The sequence below is a fragment of the Crinia signifera genome, chromosome 1 (assembly GCF_055691185.1).
Source record: "Crinia signifera chromosome 1, ASM5569118v1, whole genome shotgun sequence".
Taxonomy (NCBI): Eukaryota; Metazoa; Chordata; class Amphibia; order Anura; family Myobatrachidae; genus Crinia; species Crinia signifera.
In genome coordinates this window covers 192,748,608-192,774,514 of record NC_139217.1, presented here as the reverse complement: position 1 = coordinate 192,774,514, position 25,907 = coordinate 192,748,608, and the positions used below count along the sequence as shown (strand labels likewise).

Sequence of the window (25,907 nt, the reverse complement as noted above, 5' to 3'; positions counted from 1 at the left end):
GCCATGACGTACATGTACGTCATGTGTCGGGAAGTACCTCCCGGCCATGACGTACATGTACGACACTCTCTGTCCGCATCAGCATGATGCACTCTCGGCTGAAGAGACTGGATCACGCTCGTGCCAGCGGCATTAGAGAGGTGCTCATCGTATAATAAAGTTCATGTAATTCCTGCGCATCATGCACGCGCTGAAGCACAAATCTTACGCATGCGCAAATGAGGTTTTTAAAAGTGACATCTGGTGGTTGGTCTGTGATATTGCACTCGTCGTGAAGCGCCACGGCGATTCGCTACATGTATGCGCCATGGCGTGTGTCGGAAACATCGCCATAGGCGGCAATAATAAGGCCGGCGCCATCTGTAAATACAGAAGGAAGCAATGTTAGTATTAGTATCTATGATATTCCAGTTATGTAAAACGTCTGCGGATAAGATATTCCTTATCAAGTTAAGACTTTGTTAACCATGAGCCAGCCTGACATTTTTGTTTGCTATGCTATCAGCATTATTGTAGTGAGTAGATAACACCAAATATTTTACTTATACCGTGTTTACACTGCGAGTGTAAAGTACACAGCATATACCCAGCATTAAAATGCCAGGAGCTGTGGCGTGGGACCCCCGTTCTCATTGCTAGGCAAATTCCCAGGTGAAGCAGTTCTACCCGGTAATTTGCCTTTTTAACATGGGTTTTTTAGTACTGCGAACAGGTCGACCCGTGTCTGTATACCCGGATCTCAAACACGGGTAAAAAGAAGGGTTTTACCAGTGTATGAGATCCGGGAATGCAGACACGGTTGACCCGTTCACACTGCTAAAAAAAAACATGGACATGCAAGACCCTGGAATTTGCCTGCAGTGAGAACGGGTATAAATTGAACAGCTTAAGGCCTATACACACTGGCCGATTCCAGGGCTATTTCTAAGTGATCTGCATCACAATTGCCTGACTTGATTTTGACTGCATGCAGGCAAAATCTAGTCAGATCACCAGTGTTCTCACCAGAGGACACTGGTCCGCATAGATTGCTCAGCATACATTGCATGTGTGCCAGCGATGTGTGCTGAGTGATCTTTGCTTAAGCACATCGCTCAGCATCGGGCTCACATCGCCCCATGCGTATGGAGCTTTATTCCTTGCCATCTTAAAACAAAGACCATGTAGCGGAGAGACAGCAAATTTATGCCAAACGGACAAATTCTGTAAAACATGGTTGATGAAATTACCCCTTTTTGCATTTGCTATAAATTATGTTTATTTTACCAAAGTTACTGTTTGTTAACGTGCATACAGATGGTGCAATTTGAGTTTCTGATTGTGGGGGCCATTTCACACTTCAGGGTGCCTATTTGGCCTCTGTGGGCCATTTAACATTGTTTCCTATGGAAAAATCGGGTCAATTGAGGCATTGAACAGGAAAATCAGGTCAATTGAGAAATTTAACATTGTTCCCTATGGGAAATCGCGGGCATCGCGTTGGTCGCGTCGCACCCGATTTTTTTTAGTGCATTCAATGCCCGCGATGGCCGCCGTGCTAAGTAAAGAGTACCAAAAATTAATTCTGCAGGCAGCCCAATTTCAACTACATTAGTATACAGTCTAGTGTCCTAGTACAGGTTGAGTATCCCTTATCCAAAATGCTCGGGACCCAGAAGCATTTGGATAACCAATTTTTCCGTATTTATATTTGAATGAGGTATCTTGCATTCATGTTGTATAAGTACATGAAACAAAGGTTGTGTACTATCTCTGTCACTGAATTTGAATGCTGAGCAATCCTGTTCTTGCACATATTTAATTCCAGTTACATATCATGTCCCAAGTAGTGCCAGTTACAGATGTACCCAGTAGGTCCCAAAAAAGTACATTTTGGCTGGTTTTCGGAATAATTTGGATAAGAGATACTCAACCTGTACATTCAAAATTGGCATAGTCAAAATCCTAAGTAAATATAGTCAATATTGGGGAGTTCAAGGGAAATCAGTTAGTCAAAATCGTACGTAGCCACCTACACAATAAGTGGTGTATGCACCTTTACTCCACATTCGTTGATCTGTGCCTCTTTTGTTTAGAAAGTGTTTACATGAGGGTGGATTGTCTCTGGTGCTTTTATCTGTAGCCAAATCACCCTCCTCATGGAATAAGTTTGTCAAAGGGATCTTTCTCTTCCTTCACAGATTAGGGAGTATCAAATAATGGAAATGCTCTATGTGGCATGTTAGATTTGTTGTGTATCACACTGAGCCGAGTGAGCAAAAATCTGACACGGGTCAGTAGTATTTAGACACAAAAAAAAATTTTGTGTGTGTTTTTAAGACACTTTGGTATGACTTTTGATATAAATCCTTATGTGATGATTGTTGGTTGGTTGTTTTTTTTTTTTTTTTTTTTTTAACCACTATTTAAACTCTTGTTTTACAGGTTCAAAAGTTTGAAAATTTGCATCTTCCAGTTGTAAACATTTAATCAACATGACAAGCAACTACAGTGTGTCTTTAGTTGGACCAGCTCCATGGGGCTTCAGGCTTCAAGGTGGCAAAGACTTTAACATGCCTCTGACTATCTCAAGGGTAAGCATAACCGATGCCAGTGGTGTGTTTTGATGCCATATACGTCATGAACCACATTGCTTCAGACTTATTTATAGTAAGCTGCCTTTCTACTGCTGTCAGTCCTTAGCAAAGTTACATGATAGTGTTTCGTTCGTTCACACAACCTGAAAAGAAAACAAAAAAAAATCAGCAGTTCTTCTTTTTTTTTTTTTTTTTTTATCAAAATGTTAAGGGATATACCATGTAGCTTACTGTATAGGGGGAGGGGGTTTGGCAACTAGTGCCCGGAAGTGGCAGCTGGACTGTGAGTATGCATGCCACCATCCTCGGATAGCATTATATGTTGCTTAATATGGGTTGAAAAGCTCAGTTGAGAAGTGTATACAGGGTCTCTGCTACATGTTCATAACCCCAATGAATGATTTCTCTGGATTAATTAATTAAAACAGGTAATGGGATAGGTTGGACCAGTTTCTTTGCTATTCTGCTTCTTCTATAGTATTCAGTGAACCAGAATCAGGCCCATTAAGTATATTAGGAAATTAAGGGATGTAGGACTTAAATGTGCAGTTTTTATATGTGGGATTTTATCATAAAATGGGTAGATTATTTATCTTGGTGTTGATCAGTGAGGAGGGCATACATTACATTTGAAGGGCAGCATTTTAGATATGACTGAAGCATTGCTACATTAACTAGAGTGATATGCCCTCCTTACTGATCAGCATCCTGCACCTAGACTGATATTCAATTACCTCTGATTAATTATATGGGGTAATTGTCCACATGGCTATTCTATTAGCCCTGATATGCCGGCATGTGCTGCAGTTTATTTGGGATTTTGTTTCACCTGCCTCCAGCATGCGAAGCAAATTCCCCAAGAACTGTTCTGGTTTTTTTTGGGGGGGGGGGGGGGGGGGGGGGGGGGGGGTTATTTGAGTGAAAACACACAGGTTTTACTGAAACCTGTGTGTTTTTTCAGGTGAAAAATGTGTTGTGGTCTATTTTGCTTTTTTCCAGCCGTCCAAATTGCATTGCCCGAAAAACAAAACACTGTAAACCATCAAGAAAATCCTTCTTCTGATTTTTTTGCTGATAATTGACTATAAGCCTATGGGGCCAATTTACTATGGGAATAAGTATGCAATGCGATATGGGTTGCGATCCTTTCTGCAGAATATATGTAAGGAGCCTGTCCTTGTGATCTGCTGTGCTCTGCCTATAGGCTACAATGGGCAACTGCCATCTCAGAATGGCGGTAGCCACTGGACCCAATGCGATATTGCCCGATATTGGTACATCAGGCAGCATTGCATGCCCCATAGAAACCTATGAGGGATGTTGCTCTCGGTGGGGCAGGATTGATCTAAGCAGGTATCGGAGATTCCTGCTGTGGTCTCTCCTAGATACATTTGTAGGACACTTTAATATTTGCGGCTAACCCCCATAACATTAGCTGCAAATATTCAATGGTCCCCTTAGAGCAGGCATGTCAAAACTATGGCCCTCCAGCTGTAGTGAAACTACAAGTCCCATCATGCCTTGCCACAGTTTTGTTATTAGGAAATGCTAAAACTATGACAAGGAAGGCTGGGATGTGTAGTTTCACAACAGCTGGAGAGCCTTAGTTTGGACATGCCTGCCTTAGAGTGAGCACTGGAGTATTAAAGTACATTGCTACACTAATATGAATGCCCATGGCTCAGGTTGCTGGGGATACTGTACATCAGAGTTTTTCAACCAGTGTGCCGCGGCCAGTCCTTAGGTGTGCCACCTGACAGCGTGTCACGGCAACTCACCAGGGTCCTTTCTACTCTGCGCCATTTCAGCCAGGTAGCCTGAGACAGCGCCTGTCAGAGCTGCGCGCCGTGCCTGTCAGGCCTGCGGCACCCCCGGAGCTTCCTAGCAGCAGCCAGAGCCCAGGCATCCCGCTCCTCTCCTTTGCTGCCAGCCAGGCTTTGGCATCACCTGGCTGGTGGTCCGACACGGGCACTCATACCCTCTGCTGCCGCCTTACCCCCAGCAGCAGCCGGCCACGGCCCACCCTCCCTGCCTGCCACAACCACCTCAACGTCCTGCACAGGCCAGAGCGGAGCCTGAACAGCAGCCACCATCATCAGCAGCCAGGTAACCACTGCTCCTATGCCCAGCCAGCTGGTACATGCCATTCGCCCAGTGTTGCCTCCAGCTCCATCATATGATATGATGGAGCTGGAGGCAACACTGGGCGAATGGCATGTGCCAGCTGGCTGGGCATAGGAGCAATGTAACCAATTAATATGATTCACAGTGCAGGGCTGAGGGGCTCAGCGGCGGAGGCGGGAAGAGGAGGCGAGCGGCTGCACTGAGAGGGGGCATATGTGTTATCTGGCATATTGGGGACGTGTTATCTGGCATAGTGTGGGCATATGTGATATCTGGCATAGTGTGGGCATATGTGATATCTGGCATAGTGGGGGCATATGTCTTATCTGGCATAGTGGGGGCATATGTGATATCTGGCATAGTGGGGGCATATGTGATATCTGGCATAGTGGGGGCATATGTGATATCTGGCATAGTGGGGCATATGTCTTATCTGGCATATTGGGGGCATATGTCTTATCTGGCATAGTGGGGGCATAGGTTTCCCACTGATATTTTATGTAAGTAAAACCTATTTGTTTCTACTAATTTTAAAGGAAATAATAACAGATCTCAACATATATTAAATATATGTCAATATTTGTTATTACTTGTCTTATATTTGATAAAAACTGTTGGTGTGCTTTGGCAATTTTAAAGTCTTGTCAGGTGTGCTGCGACCTGAAAAAGGTTGAAAATCACTGCTGTACATCCTCAGCTGTAAACCATGCCACCTGCCTCAAACAGGAGGGTGCCTTTTGCAAGGAGACACCAGGATTTAAAAGGGATCAAGGAGAACTTTATTGATGAGATACCCTTTGTGCGGGCCACACTTATGCCAGAGGGACCCATGAAAGCAGCTGCATCAGTAAAGGGTGATGGTAGGGTAGTAAGGACATAAAACCTGGTCAGAATGGCCTCTGGGAGTTGCCACTGATGGGAAGATGCAGAGGAGTGCTAGACAAAAATGGTAATCTGCAGAAAGTGTTCCAGGTGCTTAACCTGTGTCAGCAAGAGCGGTTAATACAGTGCAGCAAAACCATCCTTTTCTTTTGTGACCACTTTAAGCCAGTGGTTCCCAAACTTTTTTGAATCACGGCGCCCTAGAGCATCAAAATGTTTTCAAGGCACCCCAAGGCCAAATGGTTCTTATTGAGAAATTTAGAGAATAAATATAAAATTAAGTACATTGTGTTTGTGTCAGTTATCTGGTAAGGGACTGAATTTGCTTCTGTTTGTCCACATATTATGATTGGCAGCCACAAGCACTGGTTTTGCCTGGTACATTGACCATAAATAATATGAATTGATCCTGGTCCACCAACCCAAGGCACCCCTGCAGGTGTCCTGAGGCACCCCAGGGAGCCTAGGCACACAGTTTGGGAACCATTGCTTTAAGCTTTACTGGAAGAGGCCAGTAGTACCACCTCAATAAGTTCACTGTTAAAAATTGGTCTAGTCCATCCTCAAGCCTGATAGGGTTATGACTTTAATAAAGGAGAGTAATGAAAGTAAGGAGCACAAAGACATCAATTGGGAAAAAAAAATTGCCATTTTATTTAAATCAGGCATGTCCAACGTTGGCCCTCCAGATGTTTTGAAACTACACATCCCAGCATGCTTTGCAATAGTTTTAACATTCTCTAATAGCAAAACTGTGGCAAAGCATGCTGGGATGTGTAGTTTCACAACATCTGGAGGGCCAACGTTGGACATGCCAGATTTAAATAATGAAAGAGTGGAGATCTTTCCTCTCTGTGAGGTCTTTTAAGCTGTGTGCACACAGCGTTAGGGGCTGAAATCGCTGGAAATATGGTCGCTGGCGACCATATTGCCAGTGATGGGAGTGTGCCCCGGCGATAAATCGCTGGGTGCGCGCTCCAGTTTTCAGACCCGTTCTGGTCGCAGGAGCTTGCTGATTACCTCTGCGGCCCGCCGGCAGAGGTTCCCTTTCATCAGCAGCAATATATCTCCCCCGGGTGTACGGGGTTTAAGTGTTAGCTTTTTACTGTTCTCCTTGGGTGGAATGGTGAGCCTTAATCAGACTGGTGATGGCAATGATTACTCTTGTCCACACTGTGACAAACCAATCGCACAAATAATGTGCACTACAAACTCCAATTATGTAATATGATCTTTCGTAGAAAGCTTACTTATTGCACAAGGCTATTGAGAATGTGCTGCTATCCTGGGTCTCTAGTGAACTTAAGAGCTCTGTCTTTATTTATTAAGTTTCTTATATAGCGCACACATATTCCGCAGCGCTTTACAGAGAATATTTGAACATTCACACCAGTCCCTGCCCCAGTGGAGCTTAAAATCTATATTCCCTTCCACATATACATGCACACAGACATTCTAGGGTTAATTATGTTGGGAGCCAATTCGCCTACCAGTATATATTTTTTGGGATTGTGGGAGGAAACCGGAGTACCCGGAGGAAACCCACGCAAGTACAGGGAGAATATACAAACTCCGTACAGTTAGAGCCATGGTGGAATCGATCGCATGACCTCAGCACTGTGAGGCAGTAATGCTAACCATTACACCATCCGTACTGCCCCAGCTGTGGAGCACCTCCATGGTTGGTGGACCCAAAACTGAAAAAGTGTGATTTATGGGTTTTCATCCAGAAGGTGGTTTTTTTTTGGGAAGACTGGACTTGTTAATCATACCACTTTCAGACATAACGACAAATTACCTGGTGAAGCAGTTCTACCCCGTAATTTGTGTAGTGTGAAAAGGTCTACCTGGGTCTCAAATTTTTACCAGGGTAGTCGACCCGGAAAGAACCTTTCACACTACACAAATAACCTGTGTTTTCAGCAAATTACCGGGTTGACCATGGTCAACCCAGTAATTTGCTGCAATGTGTGAAAGGGGGTCAGACTGCGTGAAAGGGGGTCAGACTGCACCCGGCAAAATGACCCAGCACTCAAAATGCCAGGTAATTGCCCGGTCACATGTCTGAAAGGAGTATTAGAGAGAGAAAGCAGTATGCATAAATGCACAACCTTGGATAGCATTACATGCATTGAAAAGAAAAGGTTCTCTTTTTGGTTGGTTGTTTTTATACAATTTTTTTTATTTTTTCAAAATATGTATTTTCCATTTGCAACTCCACTAGGGCTAAAACAAAACCCCATTTAATATAAATAGTTCTCAAGTCTGTTTGCTCTATGCTAAATCATTTGTAGACTAGTTTTTTTTTTTTTCATTAATAAGTAATGGGTTTTGTTTTGGGTTTGTCAAAAGCTATCTCTCAAGAGGCTTTCATTTCCAAATGTAGACACAATAATGTAGGAAGCAGAGGAATTTTGTGGGTGCCCTTTGCAGAAACCGGAAAGATGAAAAAGCAGGAACAAAACTTTGTCAGAGTATGCAATCAGAGTGGAAATGTGGGAGGATCTTTTTAACACCGTATGTTTCAGGAAATATATATATATTTAAAGTTAGATATGTACTTTAATGACTGCTTTTAATGAAACTACTAATTTGATCTGACATTATGGTATTGATACAATTCAGCACAAGTTTTCATTGGATCTTTGCGCAATCTACAGCAGCACAGACTTGTAACCGTTACAGCAAGATTGAGACTTCTATGCCCAGCACTGCCAGAATTATTAAAACTAGTATGACCTAGGTCAAAAAATTATAGCCGTACAATTGTGTAGTAATTCTGTTTTATGTTTCTGTTCACTGTTGACATTTGGGGTTTTATTTACAGTATTTTACTGCAAATGTAACATATGGTACATTTCATTCACTGTAAAACCACTAAAGTCAAGCTTGATATATTAAACAATAAACTGTTTTTCGTTTTTTTGGCTATTTATTGCAATTTAGAAGTGTAAATTAGCTGTTCTCTTTTAGTATTAAATCTTAATAGTTCACTAGTTATCATTAGAACAACAAATGCAATTCTCTCATTTTCTTTGTGGTCATATTTCCTGTATATGGCTTCTAGCCATCTCCCTGCAATAAAATTTAACAAAAAGTTTAAATCGTATAAGTTTTGACATAGTCTAAATGTTGTTGTTTTAGAAAGCATATGTTGATTTTTAACTTTTGCATGTTTTATTTATGTAGCTATTCTGACCTGGATCTCTGATTCTCTTGGTTATAGCGTTCTTGTTGATGATGTAGCAGTAAGGGGAGTGCTAAATTCTGGGCTTAGGGCCTAATTAAGTTTTGTCTGCTAACCCAATGGGTGGTGGTTGTAGATGTGCCAAAGTCATTGTCTGCATCTGGTGATGTCGATTTTATTGACCTAGGCTCTGGACCTGAAACTGAAACCTCAGTGACCTTAAAGTTACTCAGATGACCCATGGTCACACAATGTGACCTGATGGTGCCTTTTGAGACACACCCGTGGATTGCTAAAGGAGGTGTCTATTTACACCAGACACCACCTGCTTCATTTGCATATAGCTGTACTTTTATATTTTTTATATTTTGTATTGGTAGCACCTAAAGTGTCTTTAACATGATTTTTTTTTTTTAAATCACATCCTTTACTGTGGTGCGGTTGCACCAGAATAAATCTAGGCTCCAGGAGCGCTATTTTTCCAATTTCTATTTTCAAGTTTGTATTGGACTCCTAGAATCCTGATTCTCATACACCGTTTACTTAAGTCTTTAAGAAAAACAAAACAAAACCTAGAACGTCTTAACAAAATATAGTCTGTATTAAAGCTATTTTTAGTGCATTGGCATTTTTTAATTTGAGGTACTTTAGTTCAATAAACTTGGTGATCTGAATGGGATGCCATACACTTATGTCAGCAAAAGTAAAATACATTTTTCTATTAGTTCTTGACCTAGATCTAACCAACTTAAGCAGATATGGGGTATGAACATTCTTATATTAACTCTGAGGCTGTTCAGTATTGGAAATGTTGTATATACTGTTGATGGCATTTTAATGCCACTGAGCCATTGCATTTAGATAATTTGATGTTGGCACAGATAAATGTTAAGTGAACATTTGTGTGCTGGCTTGGTCCAGATGAGAAGCACAGCTTTGGTTGACAGGCAATAGGTTGTCGCATGAAAAAAAGGTTTATATGTCAATGGTCGACAACACAGAAATGGGTTTACATGAATCTTTCAAAGTTTTGAAAACATTTTTGAACCAATTTTTTTTTTCATGAGCCAAGTGGGACATAGAGGAGGCTAGTGGATACAGCACACTAATATGGTGTCTGTGTATACTTCTTTCGAAAAGCACAAAAAAACATTAACTTTTTGTCAACCTTTTGTCTGTTGACTAATAGTGGTCAACCTAATAATCCACACTTTCATCCTTCTAACATAGCAAAATGGTAGGTCTCCCATGTACTTACTGTGCAGCTCTAGCAGATAATTCCAAATAGTTTTTAAGAATGTCGAGTTTATTTATTTGTAAAACTATGTTTAGTAGTTTCAGCAGAATACTTATGAATGACTGAAATAATTAAGAAATAAGTGTCTCTGTTAGTTATTGAAGTAATTCTCATAATGCTGTGGGCTATCATTTGTGGACACAAAAAATATATGGTATCCGGCCGATACTATATCATCGCTGTAGAGAAAAGGTTGACATAGGTTTTTGGAATTTTTTGACCATTTGGTGCTGACCTATTGACTGTCAACCATTTTTCTATAACAACATAATTGAAAAATGTTATATGTGTGACTTGTGTAGTAATCTAAACCTGACTATCAATACAAGAACCTGATCTGTTTGTTCATATCTACAGAACCTGTGATTGTTGTACGGTATTTATCGGCAGAGCGTGTTAATTTAAGGGGCAATAATAAATGCAGTCTTATCACACCTCTCTACATGAGTTCTTCTACAACCTGGGAATAGTAATAATGCCGCACTGTCACACTAACTAAAGAAGTAACAAACAAAATCTACTGGTTATAGGCACAGCCTGTCACTGACTAGACCACATACCATAGTTACACTTTAAGTAAGGTGGAAGTAACATTGGTGTGTTCCGTGCCAAGCGGTAATATTCAACTGATCAGTGAAGTTTTAGTGTGACAAAATGCTCTGTTGCCACTTAATAAGATTGCATCTGATTTTAACGGGAAGGGAAGTCTTTAGTTACTCTCATGTGTCTTTGCGCAGTGTCACATTTATGACATACTGTCATTAATTCAGATGGCAGTAAAATGTACTGTTGAAGCAGTTACTCTTGTTAGATAATTATAAATGATATGCTTATCTTTGATGTCTTGGGAAGTGCTCAAGAGTTCACATTGTTGGCAGGAAATTATTAACATTGGCTTTCCTAGAATTCTTTAGTATCTTCATGTGCAGCATAGGAAGGGCATTTCTAATCATTCATTTCCCTTTTCCTTTCATTATTTGGGATCCCTTCCCAGTAGCTATTTAACCAGATTCTGACCCTTATGTGGGCAAAGCTTTTTAACAGCTGGTTTGCATATGTTTGTAAAGAATTATGCAGTTTGTCTTATAATTTCTCAGCTGAGTGTGGTATTGCTATAATGCTTCATGTACTTTCCTTGACTTTTTTTCCCCTCATTGTGAAGCCTTTTTCCTAAATTTAGCATCTTTGTTCATTTATGGTTTACTATGTACTAAGGTTTAGTGTTATGGCATAGCTAAGCAAAAAAATGATGTGGTGCTCTAACTATGGCTGTTTAGCGTGGTGCTTGCGAAAGCATCTTGAAACAAATATAACTTAACTGTACCCCTCATGTTTATAAGGAGAGATGGGTGATGCAAGAAGTGTGCATGCATCATGCTCTGCGGGGTGTGGCTTAAAGATTTGAATCGAGCAACCAGACTGGCCAGTTCACCGGGTAAGTGGACGGGTGACCTGATCTCACTCCCTCTAGAATAGCTGCGCATGCCGACAGATATTTCCTGGCCTCTTGTTAGGTGCTATGGCCGCCATCTTGATTATGGTGCAGAAGATATGATGCTACATCCTAGGACACAGCTCCGATAACTAATATAAGCTCTGCATTAATAGATACGTTCTGATGCTGCTTCTATGTCCTTTCTCGGAGAATTCAACAAAACTTTCTATATTATTATTATTATTATTATTATTATTATTATTATTATTATTATTTTAACCTGAATATAATTTTGTACCATCTGACAGGATGCAATAAGTCTCGTATTACTTGTTGCATGTGTGCCAATATTGATGACCTGCTATGAAACCAATGGTTTAATAGTACATAGGTAGCTATTTTAGGAATTTGAAAACGTACTTCACAATTACTATCCTTGAACTCATTCCCACAATATAGGATAGTTAATATAATTAATATTAACAGACAAGGCGTGGCTAGTTACTTATATTTCAGGTTTATGAAGATGGCAAGAGTTGTTTTTTTTTTTTTTTTTTAAGCCTTTTTCTACAGTTGATAAGTCTTTACTTATCCCTAGTTTCTTATACCAGTTGTTTAAATATTGATGAAGGAAATCTTTTTAAAGCTTGTAGAGAGTGGATAAAGGTGGTAAATTAAATTGCCAGCAAAGGGTACGAATGCCATTGTATTTTAAACCAGTAATGTACAGTCAAAATACAAAGATTATATTCCTATCTGGCCCTAATACAAGACAGTGCCTCACCTGCTGTTTAATGCAGCGCACCTCATGGGTTTAAGTCCATCGTCCATCAAAAGTAACCTCATCTCACACCCTTCTAGCTGTCCGAATGCCTGATTCGCACAAAAGCACTTGCTACAGAATGGGGCTTCAAACACCTTTTATTTTTTATTAGATAGTGCAGATTTTTCCGTATCCGGACTCACATTAGATTGACTCTAGGTCGACAGTCATAAGGTTGACAAGGTCAAAAGGTTGTTGTGAAAAAGGGTTGGTTTTTTTTTTTTCACATTTTGAGCTGACATGTGCCAACAGGTGCTATTTCATGCCCTACCATCCACTACGGCATGGAGGGAGAATATAGTAGTGCCTGAGTGGAGGCGGTACACTTATTATAGCGACCTGTGTCGACATACACATAAAAACTCATGTTCACCTTTTGACCCTATCGACCTATAGTGGTCGACCTTATGACTAGCCCTAGACATCGTCGATTTTAAATACCATAATCGGATTTTCCACTTATGTGGATTTAATTGAATTGCAACCCCGCCCCCCTCCCCCGTACTGTCATTACACCGTCATCAGGATAAAAATACAACAATGTTCATACCTTATATAACATCACTCGTACTCATTTCCACCAGCTGCCGTATACTCCAGCGTGGCCGCTGCCGCTCACTGATGACGTCATCAGGCTTGACATGGATACGTGCCCATCACCATTACAAAAAAAAATACATAACTTCAAACTAAGTTGTAACACAAGAAGAACAAACTGACACTGATGAATAATAACCGGGTATCAAGTTAAAGGCTTCAGTTAATGTTAAATATGTAACAAAATTGTTATCAAAGATGCCTGCAGAGAACATCCCGCTTAGCTATCAGAAAGTAGCAAAATAAAAAAAAATTGAAAACAAAAAACAAAACAAAATAACAGCATAGTAACAAAGACAGGGCTAATTAGCTAAGAAAAATTACTAAATAATAGATACAAAAGCAAAAACTAAAGCACCTTGAAGTAGTATAAGGCAATTCTAAAAGACTGAGAGCACTAAAGGCCCCCATACACTAGGGCGACTTGTCCTTAGGACAAGTCGCCCCCGACTTCCCCCTGAGCTTCCCCGGCTGCTCCCCGGGGGAGCTTGATTAGACTGGCACTTGATGTGCCATTTTTTACATGTGATAAATCGTCTCGATTTATCACATGTAAAAAAACCCGGGGAGCAGGGGGGGGGGGGGGCTGGGGACTCTGTGTCCCCCGCTGCTGGGGACGCTGCGGGGGACAGCGTCTGTGTCCCCCCAGCGTCTGTGCGGCGAGGCGGGAGCAGGGGGGCTGGGGACGCTGCGGGTGACACGTCTGTGTCCCCCCAGCGTCTGTGCGGCGAGGCGGTAGAGGGAGCGGTGGTGGCTGGGGACGCTGCGGGGGACACAGGCGGCATAGAGCCGGGCAGGGGGAGCCGGCGGGAGCTGTCAATGGTAGAAAAAAAAAGCCTATACAATGAATGGGCTGCCTGTGATTGGCTGAGCGCTCTCTCAGCCAATTGCTGACTGGCTGAGAGAGCGCTCAGCCAATCACAGGCCGCCCATGCATTGTATGGGCTTTTTTTTTTTTTATTCAATACTGACAGCTCCCGCCGTCTCCCCCTGCGCGGCTCTATGCCGCCTGTGTCCCCTGCAGCGTCCCCAGCCCCCCCTGCTCCCTCTACCGCCGCACTAGGTCCCAAGTCGGGTGGTCGGACGTGCAGCAGGTCCGACCACCCGACGCAGATCCGATGCGCACGGGACCGCGCATCGGATCTGAGGGGACATCCAAACTAGCCGATTTTGGTCCGATTTCTGCCAGATCCGACTGATCTGGCAGAAATCTGACCAAAATCGGCTAGTGTATGGGGGCCTTAAGTGTAGTCTAATTATGCATTGTGCTTCTCTTTTTTTTCTAAGGAGCATACGATACTAGGAACGTGATAGCTCATTCGATAACGCAAGCTTTTAAGTGCATTATTACGCTCAACAAAATGTCTTGCGACTGGATGATCGCGACATAGCTAGTTAATCCTGTCTTTATTGCTTTTTGTTGTTTTTGTTATTTTTTGCGTGTGTGTGTTTTTTTTTTTTTTTATGCTACTTTCTGATAGCTTTGCAGGATGTTCTCTGCAGGTATCTTTGATAGCAATTTTGTTACGTGTTTAACCCCTTCCTGACACAGCCAGTTTTTGCCTTCCTGACAGAGCCCTTTTTTTCAAATCTGACATGTATCACTTAAGTGGGGATAACTTTTTTTTGCTTTTACTTATCCCAGTGATTTTGAGATTGTTTTCTCGTGACACATTGTACTTCAAATTAGTGGTAAATTTGGGTCGATACAGTCTGTGTTTTTTTGTGAAAAATACCAAAATGTCGTAAAAAAATGGAAAATTTAGCAATTTGCAAAATGTTAAATTTTCTGCTTGTGAGACAAATAATCATACCACTCAAAATAGTTAATAACTAACATAGACCATATGTCTACTTTATGTTTCCATCATTATTTCAACTTCCTTTTAATTTTTTTGGACACTAGGAGGCTTACAATATGAATAGCAAATTCTCAAATTTTCAAGAAAATTTCAAACACTGATTTTTTTAGGGACCAGTTCAGTTCTGATGTGACTTTGAGGGACTTGTATGTGAGACACCCCCATAAATGATGCCATTTCAAAAACTGCACCCCTCACAGTATTCAAAACAGCATTTTGGAAGTTTGTTAACCCTTTAGGTGTTTCACAGGAATTAAAACAAAGTGTAGGTGAAATTTCAAAATTTCATTTTTTTTGCAGATTTGCAATTTTAATACATTTTTCTAAGGAACACAGTAGATTTTACTAGAGAAATGTGACTAAAAATTGATTCCCCCAATTCTTTTGTTTTCATAAATATCCTATATGTGGCCCTAGTGTGCACGTTGACCAAACCACAGGCTTCATAATAGAAGGAGCACCTACTTGATTTTGGAGCCTCCTTTTTATGAGATTATTTTTTAGGCACAATGTAGGTTTCTAGGCACCATAAGATGCTAAAATTTAGGAACCCCCCCACAAGTGACCCCATTTTGCAAACTACACCCCTCAGGGAATTCATCTAGGGGTATAGTGTACATTTCAAACCCCCAGGGGTTTCACCAATTTTGATACAACTGGGCTGTGCAAATGAAAAATTAAATTTTTTACACAAAAATGCAGTTCTGGCTCAAAATTTTTCCTTTTCACAAGGAATGAAGGAGAAAAAGCACCCCAAAATCTGTGCCCCAATTTCTCCCGAGTACGGCAATGTCTCACATGTGACCAAAAAATACCATTTGGGTGCATGGCAGGACTCAGAAGGGAAGGAGTGATTTTTGGATTTTGCAGCACAGATTCTGGTGGAATGTTGGTGGGTGCTATGTCGCATTAGCAAGACCCCCAAAGCACCAATACAGTGGAACCCCCCCACAAGTGACCCCATTTTGCAAACTACACCCCTCAGGGAATTCATCTAGGGGTATAGTGTACATTTCAAACCCCCAGGGGTTTCACCAATTTTGATACAACTGGGCTGTGCAAATGAAAAATTACATTTTTTACACAAAAATGCAGTTCTGGCTCAAAATTTTTCATTTTCACAAGGAATGAAGGAGAAAAAGCACCCCAAAATCTGTGCCCCAATTTCTCCCGAGTACGGCAATGTCTCACATGTGACCAAAAAATACCATTTGGGTGCATGGCAGGACTCAGAAGGGAAGGAGTGATTTTTGGATTTTGCAGCACAGATTCTGGTGGAATGTTGGTGGGTGCTATGTCGCATTAGCAAGACCCCCAAAACACCAATACAGTGGAACCCCCCCACAAGTGACCCCATTTTGCAAACTACACCCCTCAGGGAATTCATCTAGGGGTATAGTGTACATTTCAAACCCCCAGGGGTTTCACCAATTTTGATACAACTGGGCAGTGAAAATGAAAAATTACATTTTTTTTACACAAAAATGCAGTTCTGGCTCAAAATTTTTCATTTTCAGATGGTATGAAGGAGAAAAAGCACCCCAAAATCTGTGCCCCAGTTTCTCCCGAGTATGGCAATGCCTCATATGTGACCAAAAAATACCATTTGGGTGCATGGCAGGACTCAGAAGAGAAGGAGTGATTTTTGGATTTTGCAGCTCAGATTCTGGTGGAATGAATGGTGGGTGCTATGTGGCATTAGCAAGACCCCCGAAGCACGGTGAAATGATGAACCTAATAATCCATAGATGTGTGGTATATTTTAAAACACTCCTTTATACATAGGCCGGGTTTGTCGGGGCAAGTTTCACAGTGGAAAATAGTTTCCTTTCTTATTCCCTTTTTATAGCAAACTTTGCACCTTTTTTGTGTCCTGCCCTTTCTTGCAGTGGAGGGGATTTCGTTAGAAAAAAGGCTGCCCTGGTACAATACGGGGGCCAGTACTAGAAGTACTGGGGCCCTCTGCCTGCTGGTTCCCAAATATTAGGCCCTTTATGACTTCCTCTTGAAAGTGCATAAATGTCCCCCTCTGGCTGGTAGAACGGAATAGCACGTAAGCGTTATACAGTGCCATCTGGATGATATACACGGCCAGCTTCTTGTACCAGATTTTTGTTTTCCACAGGGCACTGTACGGCTTCAGTACCTGATCTGAAAGATCCACTCCGCCCATGTACCTATTGTAATCTAGGATACAATTAGGTTTTGAGGTGTGGGTACTGGTACCTCGTACAGGGATGGAGGTGGTACTGTCTCCATGAATTGTTGTCAGTATAAGGACATCCCTCTTGTCCTTATATTTGACCAACAACATATTTTCGGTGCATATTCCCCTGCTTTCACCCCTTCTCATTACTTGGGCAATGTGCGTTTTTGGGAGGCCTCTTTGGTTCTTACGCACAGTACCGCAAGCTGCTGTACCTCTTGAACCAAGGGCCTTAAACAGGGGGATGCTAGTGTAAAAGTTATCCACATAGAGGTGATAACCTTTATCCAGGAAGGGGTGCACTAAATCCCAGACAATTTTTCCACTAACACCTACGAGGGAGGGGGGGCATTCTGGCGGTTCAATTCTTGAATCCTTCCCTTCATATACCCTAAACCTGTGGGTGTACCCTGAGGTGCTTTCACACAGCTTATACATTTTTATGCCATACCTTGCCCTCTTACTGGGAAGGTACTGGCGGAATTTAACCCTTCCTTTAAAAGGTATAAGGGACTCGTCAATACAAATAAATTTCTCAGGGATGTACATCTCTGCAAATTTGGCACTGAAATGATCAATGACCGGCCTGACTTTGAATAGCCGGTCAAAGGTGGGATCATCTCTGGGTGGGCACAGTGTATTATCGGTGTAATGTAAAAATTTAAGGATTATCTCAAAACGAGCCCGAGTCATGGCCATACGGTAAAATGGGGTGCTGTACAGAACATCTGTACTCCAATATTGCCTAATTTCTGGCTTTTTTACTATGCCCATATGTAACACCAGACCCCAAAACGTCATAATCTCTACTGCATCTACAGGGGTCCACCTAGCAAATGATGACGTGGGGTTTTGAGCAATAAACTGCTGGGCATATAAATTAGTTTGGTCCACCATTAAATTTATAAAATCATCAGAGAAAAATAATTTGAAAAAGTCAATTTCTCTGAGACCTGCTAAATCAAATTGGATTCCTGGGATGGCCAAAAACTCAGGAACCTGGGGCTCAAAATTGTCTGGTGGTGGGGTCCATACGGGATCAATCATTTGGGGGGGGGGTCTCAGCTGCTCTACGGGGGCGTCTTTGAGGGGGTCCCTCATCAGCAGAGGAGGAAGAGGAGCTTAAGGCGAATCCTTCAAATTCCCCGCTTTCATCACTGGCTGTGTCAGAGTCAGAGGCAAGCATGGCATATGCCTCCTCCGCTGAATACATTCTTCTGGATGACTGGGATGACATTTGGGATGACATTTGGGATGCCATTTTTATTTTTGTGTTTCTGTAAGTGTAATGTTTCAACACGTGTATAGTGTAGGGGGGGTACAAACTTTATTTCAACACGGGGGGTATGTAGTGTGTAGTGTGTATGTAGTGCAGAAAAAAAAATACTTTATACAGGAATTTGATCCCAATAAAAAAAAAAAAATTGAAGGGGTTAAAAAAAAAAAAAAAAAAAAGGTCCTGCGCCAAAAATTGAGCACAGATGTTGGTCAGTAACGTCCGTCACTGAACAGCGCTCAAAGGCAACAGGACACCCACAAAAACAACGTGGGTGTAAAAAAAAAAAAAAAAAACAATTTAAAAAAAAATGCAGAAAAAAAATGATATCAACCTGTGCCAAAAATGCTGTTCAGTGATTGTACGTCACTGATCAGCGGCCACAGGACACCCACAAAAGCAACGTGGGTGTAAAAACAATTTAAAAAAAAATTCCACAGCACTCTCCAAAAAAAAAAAACAATTAAAAAAAACTGCAGAAAAAAAAATGATATCAACCCTGTGCCAAAAATGCTGTTCAGTGATTGTACGTCACTGATCAGCGCTCAGCGGCCACAGGACACCCACACAAGCAACGTGGGTGTAAAAACAAAACCCCACTGCACTCTCCCAAAAAAAAAAAAACTGCAAATCAGTAATGCAGTGATGCACCACTGATTAGCAGTGAGGGGCAGCAGACACACAACCTGACAGGGTGTATATATATAAAAAAAAAAACCTGGACCCCCAAAAAGTTGCTGATTAATTAATTAAAACTGACCAGCGCAGCAGGGGGGGGCAGCAGTCAGTTGCACACGCAGCACAACCTTTGGTGCAACTGACAGGTATATATATAAAAAAAAAAAACCTGGACCCCCAAAAAGTTGCGGATCAGTTAATTAATCAGCACAATCAGCACAAAAGGGGGGGCAGCAGGGGGGGGGCAGCAGTCAGTTGCACAGGCAGCACAACCTTTGCTGCAACTGACAGGTGTATATATATATAAAAAAAAACCTATGCACCCCCAAAAAGTTGCTGATCACCTCAGATATAGTGATCAGCACAAAAGGGGGTGCAGCAGACACAAAATATAGGACTCTCTATCACGCTCTATCACGCTCTATCACGCTCTATCACGCTCTATCACGCTCTATCACGCTCTATCACGCTCTATCACGCTCTATCACGCTCTATCACGCTCTATCACGCTCTATCACGCTCTATCACTCTCTATCACTCTCTGTCACTATCTGTCCCTATCTCTCACGATCTGTGACTCTATGACACTGCTGCAGCAGCACACACAGAAGTCACAAGATCCAGGAAGTATCCAGCTGCTGGCAGCACGCTACCAGCGGTGATCAGGTAAGTTTCAGGCAAGGATCAGGTATGTATCACGACAGATTGGCACGGTGACCGCTCTGCACGCAATTCCAGACCGGAATGGCGTCTGCAGCGCAGTCACCGTTAGTTTAAATCACGCGCCTTGGCTGTGATTGGTCCGTGGGTCCCACGGACCAATCACAGCCTTGGGGGCAGGTGGGGTGAGGTGTCGTCGTCACCGATGACCCCCTCATGCCCCCTGACACCCGGCGGTGATTGACACCTGTGTTACCGAGCGTCTGATTCGCCGGTAACACAGGAAAACGCTGTGAATGGCTGTTCACACTGAACAGCCAATCACAGCGATCGCCGACGGGGGGGCGGCATCGCAGCCCCCCCTGGGCATGCAGGGACATGTCTGCTGTCAGGGACAGCAGACATCGTCCCTCTGTCACTGCGTCTCGAGACGCAGTGGCACTTTGAAGTCATGACGTATATATACGTCATGTGTCGGGAAGTACATCCCGGCCATGACGTATATATACGTCAAATGTCGGGAAGGGGTTAACATTAAGTAACTGAAGCCTTTAACTTGATACCCGGTTATTATTCATCAGTGTCAGTTTGTTCTTGTGTTACAACTTAGTTATGTATTTAGTTGTCATGGTGATGGGCATGTATCTACGGCAAGCCTGATGACGTCATCAGTGAGCGGCCGAGCTGGCGTCTACGGCAGCTGGTGAAAATGAGTACATGGGTGATGTTATAGAAGGTATGAACATTGCTTGTATTTTTATCCTGATGACAGTGTAATTAAAGCACTGAAACGTTGAAATCAATGACAGTGTTGTTGTTGTTGTTGTTATTATGGAGCTGAATGCCACACCCCTGGAATCTATACATGGCTTACAAAAGCTGTGAAGGCACCAAGGGTCCTATAATTTATATAGAACCTTTCTTTTTTCTTTTTTTTTTTAAAAGTGTGTTGGGATGATTCATTATTTTTAGGCCTGTACAGCTATACTTTGTGTGTGCTGTACCTTCCCTCAACTCAGAGAGACATGTACATGCCATTGACTGTAGACTAATTTGCTCCTCGGTGATAAAATACCTAAACAATGTAAAACCTCAAAGTGGTAATGGTAAAACATGAGTTATGGGGCAGTGCTTACAAGCGCCAGGCAATTGTTGCAGAACATACTTTTTAAGTGAGCTGTTTTGTGATTGTATATTTACTTGTCTCCAAGGAGAGAGGAGAGATACTGAGATCCTGTCAAGTCATCCAGACACCTCACCCAAACCCATATGACTTCCTTTGGAAAAGATCTGTGTGGGTGGCTAACATATGAGTTTCTTTATAAAACCATGAAAAGTCCAGAGACCAGGAATAAAATCTATAACTGCTTGTCCTGCAGCTGACTTTTTTTAATGTTCTGATTTATACTGTACAAATAATATTTGCAAAGTATTTGTGTTTGATCTACACAGAAATATGTGCATTCAGGGGGTTACAGTATTCAGACCTGATTGCGCGGCTGTAGATTTGCAGGCCGGGTTATAATTGATCGACTGTGCATGCGTACAGCTTGTAGTACGCATGTGCGTGGCCTTCCTGCAATAAAATGCTGCTATTTTTTTTTTTTTGGTACTCTTTACCTAGAAGGGCGCCAGCGATTGGAATCGCGGGCGTCGGGGGTAAAAAATTGCGGGTAAATCGCGGGTACATAAAAATCTGCTGCCCGCGATGACCGCGATTTTCCCATAGGGAACAATGTTAAAAAGGCTGATTGACCGCGATTTTCATGTAAAATGCCTCAATGCCCGCGATTTGGCCATAGGAATCAATGTTAAATGGGCTACAGAGCCCAAATAGGCACAATTAACCCTTAAATGTCCCCCCAAATTTTTAACGCCACCCCAAGATCCACGCCAACCCGAAGCGTGGCGAGCGCAGCGGTACGCGTCCTCCGACCTTTTCATGCCCTACTATCCACGTCGGCGTGGAGTTGAGAATAGAATAGTGTGGCGAGCGCACCGAGCCCGAAGCGTGGCAAACGGCGGCGGTACGCGTCCTCCGACCTTTTCATGCCCTACTATCCACGTCGGCGTGGAGTTGAGAATAGAATAGTGTGGCGAGCGCACCGAGCCCAAAGCGTGGCGAGCGCAGCGAGCCCGCGAGGGGCGGCGGTACGCGTCCTCCGACCTTTTCATGCCCTACTATCCACGTCGGCGTGGAGTTGAGAATAGAATAGTGTGGCGAGCGCACCGAGCCCGAAGCGTGGCGAGCGGCGGCGGTACGCGTCCTCCGACCTTTTCATGCCCTACTATCCACGTCGGCGTGGAGTTGAGAATAGAATAGTGTGGCGAGCGCACCGAGCCCGAAGCGTGGCGAGCGCAGCGAGCCCGCGAGGGGCGGCGGTACGCGTCCTCCGACCTTTTCATGCCCTACTATCCACGTCGGCGTGGAGTTGAGAATAGAATAGTGTGGCGAGCGCACCGAGCCCGAAGCGTGGCGAGCGCAGCGAGCCCGCGAGGGGCGGCGGTACGCGTCCTCCGACCTTTTCATGCCCTACTATCCACGTCGGCGTGGAGTTGAGAATAGAATAGTGTGGCGAGCGCACCGAGCCCGAAGCGTGGCGAGCGCAGCGAGGGGACGCGGATACCTTCACAGGTAAACGCGTCCCTTCGCGGACTTCACAGGTGTCCGCGTGGCCACGGACACCTGTGAAGCCCGCGAGGGGACGCGTTTACCTGTGAAGGTATCCGCGTCCCCTCGCGGGGCTCGCTGCGCTCGCCACGCTTCGGGCTCGGTAGCTCGCTGCGCTCGCCACACTATTCTGTTCTCAACTCCACGCCGACGTGGATAGTAGGGCATGAAAAGGTCGGAGGACGCGTACCGCCGCCCCTCGCGGGCTCGCTGCGCTCGCCACGCTTCGGGTTGACGTTGATCGTGGGGTGGCGGTAACAATTGGGGGGGCCATTTCCCAGTCAAGGTTGCCTATTTGGCCTCTGTGGCCCATTTAACATTGTTTCCTATGCCCACATCGGGTCCATTGAGGCATTTAACAGTAAAATTGCGTCGGTCGGGCCATTTAACATTGATTCCTATGGGAAATCGGGTGCATCGCATCGCGGGTACATTTATGGCCGGCCGCGACGCGACCGACGCGATTTCCATGTTTAACATGGGTTTCAATGGGAAATCGCGGGCATCGCGTCGGTCGCGTCGCGGCCAGACATAAATGTACCCGCGATCACCACGACGGGCGCCCTTCTAGGTAAAGAGTACCTTTTTTTTATCACTGACCACTCACAAGTTGATTGACAGTAAAGCGGTGTTAGTGGGTGGTAACCGGACGGTTTTTGGGGAGTGCCGGGAACCACAGTTGTTTGAAGGGAAGTTGTGTGACGTCTGCTCCAGTCCCGAACAGCCTACGGGGGGGAACGGACGGACGGACGACTTACAAATGTTTAGTTATGGTAGAGTATTCAAGGGGTTGGCAAGAAAGTGCCTACTTTTGTACCATTTGAAGTAAAGATTTCCCCCTGCTTTTTCACCGGTTTTGTGTGGAGCAGGGCCCTCATAACTTATTTGACTGTCAGTGATACAACAAGCTTCATATTTACAGTTTCCTATTGTAAAGCACAACGGAATATGCTGCGCTATGTAAGAAACTTAATAAACAAATGTAATATTTACTTTTACATATATTGACCATCCTCTGTTTTTATTATTTTTGAGGCCTTACAATATTGCCATTGTCATTACCCACCCCCCACAGATACAGCCGCTACCACCGCCGGGATGGACTGTATGCATAATGCACTGACAGCCATGCAGACAGAGAGCCGGAGACTGCCCGGCTGTATTCACACAGTGCTGCACGTTCCAGACTCCCAGCTATTTAAAAGCGCAAGATTTCAAATGGCCGGGAGTCCAGTACATGCAGCTCTGTGAATACAGCTGGGCAGCCCCTGGCTCTCTACCCGGCTGTCAGTGTATACAGTTCTTCCCAGAGGCAGCAGCTGTCCCCCATTACTGGGAGCATATATTCCCCCATGGCACTGACCATGTAACCCCCATGGTAACGACCACGTAACCTCCATGTCAACGTTCATGTAATCCCACTTGGCAGCAAGCATGTATTCCCCCTTGGCAATAAGCATGTAATCCCACATGGCAACAAGTGGGAACCCCTGGAAATAAGCATGTTATCCCACATTACAATGAACATGGAACGCCTGGCAACGAGCTTGTAATCCCACATGGAAATGAACATGGAACCCCTGGCAACAAGCATGTAGGTAAGCAGCATTTATGTTGCATAATTTGTAAATGGGCATTACGGTGTAAATTTTTGAGGCGCATCTTCGGAGCGCAATGTCCCTGTTTGTGGAATTTATTGTGCATTTTGTCTCAAACCGTGTGGCATTATGTGACTTCTGGCTACATAATCACCATTATTTAACTCCAATATCTCAAATAATTCCATACAAGTGGCAAATAAATTGTCAAAAATGTTCTCCTTCCCCTAAATCCTCCACTGTGAATCAACATAAAGCACTAACACATACAGTTCTCTATCCTTATCCCCCCCCCCCCCCCCGTATCTGTTTCATTGCATTATTTTTAGTGCACATATTTCCTTTTCCGTTCTTTCACCCCTACACACTCACTCTATCATGAGCCCAATCACCCACTCCCCCCAACTGCAACCCCTGGAAGAAAGTTTTTGCTTTACCATAACACATTTTTCTCCAAGATCTCCTCTCTGTCTATCTCCACAGTGATTATGCTCTCGCCAACACAATAGTGAGGCCTAATGGTTAGTAATTCGAGATGAGCGGGTCCGTATCTCCGGGATCCGGCAGATCCGAATATGGTGATCCGTGTCAGGATCCGAGTTGGCTCGGGAGTTCCCGCCTGAATTCCGGACCAAAAACGAGGCAAAACGTCATCATCGCGCTCTCGGATTCTCGCGGGATCTGGATTCTATATAAGACGCATTATAGGAGAGGGAAGAGGGTGGTTGGGATCTGTGCTCCGTGTGCTGTGATTTATTATTTAGTGACTGATTTTGTATTTTGTAGTAAACTAGGTGCTGCAGTGCTCACACGCAGGGGCTGCAGTGCTGCTGACTGTACACTCAGTGTACATGGGCTGCAGTGTCCATAATACAAGGGGCCCAGTGTGTCAGGGGCTGTGTCCACTGTCCAGGGGCTGTGTCCACTGTCCAGGGGCTGTGTCCAGGGTGACGGCCTATGTCCAGTGTGATGGCCTATGTCCAGTGTGACGGACTATACGAAGTGATCAAAATTGACTAGAAATGAGTGGAAATTAATGTTGTTATGTTGTAATGTCCAGAATCAAAACATGCAAGGGTGGTTTTGACAAAACCAATCCAGATCCAAAACAGGAAGGGAGATCCAGATCCAAAACCCGAAAAAGTGCCCGCTGCTCATCTCTATTAGTAATATGTGATTACAGGGGGGCAGGCTGTGAACATGGTCAGTACCAAAACAGTTTGAAAGTGACTGAGCAGAAAGATTGCCATATGTTCCCTTTGCAATTGCCAGTTCTAACTTTACAAGGAAACCTTTACTTGGACTATATAGTAGTGAAACATGAGAATTCAGCTCAGCAGTTTGTTGTGCAGTTGATGTTGTATATCCCATCCAGTTAAACTGCTACGTGTTGTGTTAGAAATGTTTTTTCTATGAAGCAACATTAAGTACTCCAAACTTTCCATGCCTGTTCGCACTTGCATCAGTGTATATACATTATGGGAGTATAGTTAAAGCAATGTGGTTTATTGTATCATGCTGGAATGTGTGGGTTGTAGTTTAGCAAATAGCTCTAACAGTGAAATGTGCACCCCCATTTATTTTCCCATGACCAGGGAGTATGAGATGTTGTTTTAGCTAATAACTTATAGCTATTGTGCAAACTGTTTTATTATGCTATTGATATTTTTCCACGCAAATAAAATGTAAGTGCAAAAAAGGCTAAATGATGTATAAAGTGTTCACTATATGATGTTGCACGGATAATTCATAATTTATAAATATAATTCAGACCTGTATGTGTCTGCTCAACAAATAAGTAAAATATATGCTATAACATTTCAAAATCATGCTAGGTACTTGTGTATTATAGCGGCGCCCCCGATGTTGGTCGTACAATGTTTTCATCGCATGCCATACACCCGATGGCATGCGATGTGACGTGATTTTTGCCCCCTATACAATGAAAAATTGTATAAGCACCCTAAAGGGTGCTTTTAAGCACCCAAATGGGTGCTTACAATGTTAAATGCACCCCCACGCCACCCCCCCACTA

General features: G+C 43.4%; 1 protein-coding gene across 9 annotated transcripts in view; it reads left to right on the top strand.

Moving 5' to 3' along the window:
• Positions 1-25,907, top strand: part of PDLIM5 (PDZ and LIM domain 5) — a 190,068-nt gene that overhangs the window by 25,408 nt on the left and 138,753 nt on the right. For 8 of the 9 annotated variants that reach the window (XM_083179095.1, XM_083179088.1, XM_083179096.1 and 5 more), the window contains exon 2: positions 2,425-2,573. In XM_083179095.1, coding sequence (XP_083035221.1) covers positions 2,475-2,573 — 99 coding nt within the window. In that variant the 5' untranslated portion in view covers positions 2,425-2,474. Of the gene's footprint in view, positions 1-2,424; positions 2,574-7,968; positions 8,100-25,907 lie in introns of those variants that run through there. The other variant, XM_083179091.1, reaches the window with a different exon arrangement.